At 41.8% G+C, this 7,325-nt stretch overlaps 2 protein-coding genes across 2 annotated transcripts; one reads left to right on the forward strand and one right to left on the reverse strand.

The window, feature by feature from the left end:
• Positions 1-1,479: 1,479 nt before the first annotated feature.
• sap18 (Sin3A-associated protein) lies at positions 1,480-3,094 on the reverse strand. The gene is made up of 4 exons (XM_083537207.1): positions 2,954-3,094; positions 2,582-2,691; positions 1,889-2,011; positions 1,480-1,800 (listed from the first exon to the last, which is right to left on the reverse strand). Exons 1-4 carry the CDS (start codon positions 3,023-3,025, stop codon positions 1,644-1,646), a joined length of 462 nt encoding a protein of 153 aa, XP_083393333.1. The 5' UTR covers positions 3,026-3,094; the 3' UTR covers positions 1,480-1,643.
• A 157-nt stretch (positions 3,095-3,251) lies between these two features.
• Positions 3,252-5,447, forward strand: LOC310723684 (uncharacterized protein). Its single transcript, XM_083537061.1, has 2 exons — positions 3,252-3,580; positions 3,777-5,447. Exons 1-2 carry the CDS (start codon positions 3,403-3,405, stop codon positions 5,102-5,104), a joined length of 1,506 nt encoding a protein of 501 aa, XP_083393187.1. The 5' UTR covers positions 3,252-3,402; the 3' UTR covers positions 5,105-5,447.
• Positions 5,448-7,325: the final 1,878 nt, after the last annotated feature.

Consider the following 7,325-nt stretch of genomic DNA (forward strand, 5'->3'; position numbering starts at 1 on the left):
TTCCGGCCAGATAAAAGGTAGCAAAGTTATTAAAATAATATAGTTAAAATGTTGGACTTCTTATCTGAAGGTTGCGAGTTTAAATCTCAGCACCACAAATCTGCCACCATTGGGCCATGGAGCAATGCCTTAACCTACATTTGCTCAGTTGTATCTACTCATCATCATCGGTCGAGTCTTGGTTGAAGGGTCCGGAGGCTTCTTCGGTTTAGGCACGACGAAATGTTTCCTCCACAGTTCCTTGTTTTTCCCTAATGCTCGAATTTCCTCGGTGCTGAGTGGCTCCTCGCCCTTAGGAATGAGGTATGACGAGATCTGTTGTCGATACGTCCTCCTTGACGCGCCGGGTCGAAGTGATGGTCGAATTTTGGACTCGTACAGGACAAAACGATTGACTGGTTCGTCTTCGGCCATGCGGATGCAGTGGCCGGTAAAGTTGAGCTGTCGCTGACGGATGGTGTCGTGCAGTGGTAGCTCATTAACTCGTTTGTAGAGTGAAGAGTTCCTAACTCGGTCTACGGATCTACTAGATCGTTGTAATTTGCTCTGGATAACTGTCTAACAAATACCATAAATGTAGTAAAGCTCTTGAGTCTGAACAGGACTCAACACATGTTCCATTTTTGATAAACAGTCAGAGACCCACAGGCTTAGCCGAGTGTGTTCTGCCTTCGCTTTTGTGAATGTGGTTTTCACATATGCTTCACACTTTGATGCATTAAGATATTGAATTCCATTAATGTATAGTCCTGTGATGTCCAAAATGTTTTTAGAGACATAAACTGGCCTTGGGCCATTCTGTGTAATGTTGTGTATGATACACTGCAGTGTCTCCTTTTACATAAGGGCATTGTGTCTGAGATAACACGGCTATAAGCTTTTTCCTTCACTACTCTGGCAAGTTATTTATTTTACAAAGCTACAGTTTTTGTAACATCATTTTGGGGAATCCTGTTAAAAGATCACACCAATTTTCGATAATTGCTTGGAAATTCATAATTCACAATAATTATTTGTATCATAGATGGTAAATATTCTGTGTAAATACTAGTGTATGGCCAGCAGATAAATGATTAGTCACATTGTAAAGAGCACTCTTCTTGAAATTGCACTATTGTATTTGTGTAAACGTACAATGTATCATTTTTATGTCATTTTTCTTTCTTCACCTTAAGTCCTTTATAATTCATTTCCGGCTGCTGGAGTAAAAATTCCATTGTATAGTGTAACAGTTTCCTGAACATTTGACGGAACAACACTTCAATCTTGACCCACATAAGAACTTATAAAATTTTCTCAGGAGTAACACTTTGTTTAATGCAATAAAACTAACACACACATTTGGACCTTTTTTTTTTTTTTTTATTAAAAAAACCTTTGAGACTGACTTAGTCTTAAATCTTAAAATATGACTTTTTTTTTTTTTTTAAACTCAATTTAGTATATGTTGGGGATTTAAACAAACTGTCAAGCAAAAGGTTTTGTAGGAAAAATTTATTCCATCAAACAACGAACACGATAAATGAAGGTACTGTCATTTAAAAATTCTGAGCAGATCTGATAACGAAAAGGAAGTACAAAATGGCAAAGAAAATATGCAACAAAAAAGTATGCTATCTTTAGTTATAATCAGCTTCTAAAGATCAGTATGGTCTCATACGCCCTTGCAGAGGAGGAGCACGGTTCGGAGGTGTGATGGCAATGTCCAGGTAATCCCCAATTTGAAAGCGCTGAGACTGCAGTGTCATGGAATCATCAGCCCCCTTCCGACCGGACACCGTGTTCCCGATCTCCTTGACTCTACAACAAAACAAATACACGAGAAGAGTAAGCAAAAGGTGATTACATACATACATGTCTTATGACGATACCAGACTCTAATATTTACCTGTACACTTGTCGCTTTGGATCTGGGTATACAATGGCAAAGGCAAAATGTGTGCCTTTCTTTCGAGCTTCAGGATAAACCTCTTTCACCAAGCTGGTTAGTTCTTTAAGAGTGGCGTCCATCCTGTCATGTGAAAAAATAACATGCATTTACAGTTCTCACAGTGCAGTGGCTACAAACTATTATGGAATTTGGGGGTTAGGGGGATAAATTGCCTTCTCATTAAATTATAATAGAATGGATTTGCAACAACGTAATGCGAAGTGTTAATTTTAATCAGGCTTACAGGGGAAATGTATCAGGAATTCTAAGTAAGTATATATTTGTAGATATTAGGTTGTATAATAGAAAGAGGCTTTTAAAAAAATATTATTAATAATTTCCACATGTACTTTACATCACGGTGAAATTCTTTCTTCAGATATCCCAGCAATGATACAGTGCCTCTGGAGCTCAGAGGGTTAAGAGCCTTGCTTAAGGGCCCTACAGTGGCAATACTGAGGTTTGAACCTCTGATTTTCCAATTAGTAACCCAGATCTTTAAGCACTGATCTCTAAACAGTGAACTATTTAGTAGAAACAATGCCAGCTTAGAGTTTTTTCTACCACCAACAGTTCAGGACTCCAGAAAGACAACACTGTGGATATGAAGACTTTATGAACATTTGTGAGTTTGTTAAGACAGGGGCCTACCAAGTGTAAATCTGAAGCTCGCTCGAGGGCACATTTCCTCGGGCAAACTCGTCCATTCGATGGTGTCTTCCGTTATTAGTCGTGAAAACTCGTAGCAGCAGCGGACATGTCTGCAACACAACAACCAGCCAATCAGCACGAACAACACCAACATTCTGCTCTTACAGCTATAAGTGCACACGGTTCTGCAAATGGCCAATATAAGAAAACATACACTTAAAATACATTTTCTATCACAGTATAATACACAGTACCGAGGTGGCGGCGATTTGGTGCGTGCTAGCCCATTTTGCTACTACCCAAACGGGCACTCTCCGATAGCACGTCTAGCTAACAAGCTAATTCTAAAACACAAAGTATTTTCTAGTGTACCTTTTCTCTGTCGACTGGCTTTTCTGGTTCTTTCTTGATTTCCTCTTGTGTAACTCTGGATTCTACCGCCATAGCGAGGCTTTTTTTCTTTTTTCAAATTAAAAACGAAAAACGGAGCAAGAGGCGTTCAAGCGTTCTCCTTACTGTCGAGACCTGGGCGCTTTGTGATGACGTTGCACGCTCTGACCAATCAGCATTCAGAATATGTCACCAGCGGATGATTCTATAGCTCAGCGTCGTCCGAGTTGTGGTTGAGTTAAAAAATGGCGGCCTAGTGGACATGTAGTGCACTAGTCCGCTCCTCTCTTCGTGTTGCCCCTTAGTACACTGTGTAGGGGAAAAAGGGCCGTTTGACATTCCGACCACAGTAGAACTCCCATCGACATTTTGGGAGTCGGAATATATAAATATTCTCACTTTCAGTTGTGTGTGTTTTTGGTGTGTTTAATATGGTTCACACGTGTGTGGTTGCAGGATGTCGGAACAGGAGCACCCCCGGTACTGCTTTATCCTTCTACAGGTTTCCTCGCGATCCGGAGAGGAAGCAGCGCTGGATTGCTGCTGTGAATCGTAAGGGCTGGGTGCCAAACGAGGGCAGCAGACTCTGCAGTAACCACTTCATTTCAGGTAGTCTCTAGAAAGTAAGTTATTGCTCAATCTAACCTATGCTCAATCCACAGGTGATCGGTCATCCAGAATTTCATAACTGATCACGTGTAAGTACAATCCACGTGACAGAATGAAATGTCTTCTCACAGCACGTTTCTTTATTGATTTTTGTTTTACTCTGAGCTTGCTGATCATTTCCGTTGTTTCACCACAGGTAAGCAAGTGAAGAATCCCAGATCTCCAGACTACGTCCCTTCAGTGTTCACTTCTGATGCACTATCCCAAAACATTAAAGAAACCAATGCATTTGAGCCATGTGACAAACAGGAAGCACAAGTTGAGGCCGCAAATGCTTTACTTTTCCTACAAGGTCAGGGACATTTAATTAAAGGCCATCAGTGTAAAGGTGAGCGTGAAAGCACTTCATCCTGTCTGAACAGTGATGATGAAAGGAAAGATGAAGTGATGGAAAAAATCGTATCAGGATGTCAAAACGAGAGCAAACAAGAAGAGGCACCAAAAATCTGTTTCACAAAATCTGTTGTTTATGAGGCCAAAGTGAATGCCCTCAGGAAAGAGAACATGAAACTGAAGGAGTCCATAGAGAAGATGTCTCTCAATGAAGCATCTTTTAAGAACGATCCAGAAAAGGTTCAGTTCTACACAGGATTACCAAATTATTTTGTCTTCGAAACAGTCATGTGGCTTCTTGTGCCGCATATGAAAGGGGATGCCAAGCTTTCAATGTTCCAGCAATTACTTTTGACTTTAATGAGACTCAGACTTGATCTTAGGAATCAGGACTTGGCTTACCGTTTTGGAGTTAAAGTCCCCACAGTAACCAGGACTGTTCATCGAATCATCGACATAATGTTCACCACGCTGGTACCCACTGCTATATTCTGGCCGTCTAGAGTAGAACTCCGGAAAAACTTGCCAGAAGTGGTGAAGTGTGCACATCCAGACTGCGCTGTGATTATAGACTGCTTTACAGTATCCCTTGAAAAAGCAGTCAGTATTGATACACATTATCATGGCTCAGGAGCAACTGATTTTAGCAGTGAGCTCAAATACGTGATTGGTGTTGCCCCACAGGGGGCGGTCATGTTTGTCTCCAGAGGAGCACCTGGTAACATTAGCGATAAGACCCTGGTCGAGAGCTGTGGTCTCCTTCATAAGCTCCTGCCTGGAGATGTGGTTCTGGCTGAACATGATTTTGACATTAAGGACTTGGTGGGAGCTCACAAAGCTGATATCCTGATTCCCAGTAGTGAACTTCATGAAACTGAACAGAGTAATCTGGACACAATAGATGAACCTTCACTGGCTGCTACACAAAGAGTTAATGTGCATAGGCATGTGGAGCGGATAATACAAATGGTGAAAAAGAGATATTCTATGCTGGCTGGACCAGTGGAGAATGCTTTTACAGTTATAGATCGTAGCACCAGCGTGAACACTTTTGACAAGATGGTACAGGTTGCATGTGCCTTAAATAACCTGTGTATTTCTGCTGTTCCTCATGAACGACTTGCATCCTAGAATATATTAAGCATCAGGAGGATACATAATGTTTCTTAAGGGATCACAATTGATAGGCTTTATATGCGTATGGAAACACATTGTAGCCATTCAGTTGTTTCAGTTCATGTAGAGCGTCTAGTTTTATCATCAAGACTGCACACTGCATGTAAACCCTAGCTTGTCAGCTATCCAAACAACTATCTGTGAACTATCTATGAACCTTTAGCATATCGCAGTTAAAATATGTATTCTCTAGAGCTTCTGACAACAATGAGCTAAGCACCTGAAATTCAAACCAGCCACTGAATGTTTGCAATTATTTATTATTTATTTGTGAAATAAATGCAACTAGTACATAGCACCTTTCCAGCATTTGCGGAACTGTTATTTAAATCATCCCAAGGACCAAGCTGTTTAATGCTATCTTTTAAGTATAATTCGAAGCATTGATTTAAACATGGAATGTTAATGTCTTCTTCTTCTTCTTCTTGTTTCGGCATCTCCCATTAGGGGTCGCCACAGCAGAATCATCTGTCTCCATACCCCCCTGTCCTCTATATCTGCCTCTTTCAAACCAACTACCTGCATGTCCATAAGCCTCCTTCTTGGCCTTTCTCTTTTTCTCTTTCCTGGTGGCTCCATCCTCAGCATTCTCCTACTGATATACCCCATGTCCCTCCTCTGCACATGTCCAAACCATCTCAATCTCACCTCCCTCACCATGTCTCCAAAACGTCCTACATGCTCTGTCTCTCTAATAAACTAATTTCTAATCCTGTCTATCGTCGTAACTCCCAACGAAAACCTCGACATCTTCAGCTCTGCTACCTCCAGCTCCACCTCCTGTCTTTTACTTAATGCCACTGTCTCTAATCCATACAACACCGCAGGTCTCACCACAGTCCTATAAACTCTCCTTTTCACTCTTGTAGATACCCTTCTATTACAAATCACTCCTGCCACTCTTCTCCACCCACTCCACCCTGCCTGCACTTTTTTCTTCACTTCTCTAACACACTCTTCCTTAACATTGCACTGTTGACCCCAGGTACCTGAACTCCACCTTCTCCACCTCGTCTCCCTGCAACCACACCCCTCCACTGCCCTCCCTCTCATTCACACACATGTACTCTGTCTTACTCCTACTGAATTTCATTCCCCACAATATCATCCGCAAACATCATAGTCCATGACGACTCCTGTCTGACCTCGTCCGTCAACCTGTCCAGCACCACTGCAAACAGGAAAGGGCTCAGAGCTGATCCTTGATGCATTTGAACCTTAACCTTGAACCAGTCTGTTGTTCCTACTGCACACTTCACTGCTGTCACACTGTCCTCATACATGTCCTGCACCACCCTCACATACTTCTCTGACACACCTGACTTCCTAATACAATACCACAGCTTCTCTCTCAGCACCCTGTCGTACACTTTCTCTAAAGCTACAAACACAATGCAACTCCTTTTGACCTTCTCTATACTTCTCCATCAACATTCTCAAAGCAAATAATGCATCTGTGGTGCTCTTCCTCGGCATGAAACCATAATGTTGCTCACAGATGGTCACCTCTTCTCTCAGCCTGGCTTCCACTACTCTTTCCCATAACTTCATAGTGTGACTGATCAACTAAATTCCCCTGTAACTACTGCAGTTCTGCACATCTCCCTTATTCTGAAAGATCAGTACCAGCACACTCTTCTCCATTCCTCAGGCATCTTCTGACCTTCCAAAATCTTGGTGAACAAACTGGTTAAAAACTCCACTGCCATCTCTTCTAAACATCTCCATGCTTCTACTAGTATGTCATCTGGTCCAACCAACTTTCTACTCTTCATCCTCTTAATAGCTGCTCTCACTTCCTCCTTGCTAATCCTATCGACTTCCTGCTTCACCATCTCCACACCATCCAAACCTAACCCTAACCCTTCTCTCTCTCTCTCATTTTCTTCATTCATCAGCTACTCAGAATACTCCCTCCATCTTCTCAACACACTCTCCTCACTAGTCAACATATTTCCATCTCCAACCTGCATTGCTCTAACTTGCAGCACATCCTTTCCAGCTCGGTCTCTCTGCCTGGCTAATCGGTACAAATCTTTTTCTCCTTCCTTAATGTCCAACTTCACATACAGCCCTTATTAAATAAGCATCTCACCATATCTCAAGAATATATATGCTAAAGCCAGCAAGGATTTTGACATCTCAGGATTCAATACACTCTATGGCTTTAAACAAT

This window comes from Silurus aristotelis (genome assembly GCF_946808225.1).
Source record: "Silurus aristotelis genome assembly, chromosome: 3".
Classification (NCBI taxonomy): domain Eukaryota; kingdom Metazoa; phylum Chordata; class Actinopteri; order Siluriformes; family Siluridae; genus Silurus; species Silurus aristotelis.

Excerpts from the sequence above, each read along its gene's own strand:
- sap18 (XM_083537207.1), bottom strand. The coding sequence starts at position 3,025 with ATGGCGGTAGAATCCAGAGTTACACAAGAGGAAATCAAGAAAGAACCA. Across the intron at positions 2,012-2,581 it reads GAGCTTCAGATTTACACTTG|GATGGACGCCACTCTTAAAG; the intron begins GTAGGCCCCTGT and ends TTCACATGACAG. Across the intron at positions 1,801-1,888 it reads CCAAAGCGACAAGTGTACAG|AGTCAAGGAGATCGGGAACA; the intron begins GTAAATATTAGA and ends GTTTTGTTGTAG.
- LOC310723684 (XM_083537061.1), top strand. The coding sequence starts at position 3,403 with ATGGTTCACACGTGTGTGGTTGCAGGATGTCGGAACAGGAGCACCCCC. Across the intron at positions 3,581-3,776 it reads CAGTAACCACTTCATTTCAG|GTAAGCAAGTGAAGAATCCC; the intron begins GTAGTCTCTAGA and ends GTTTCACCACAG.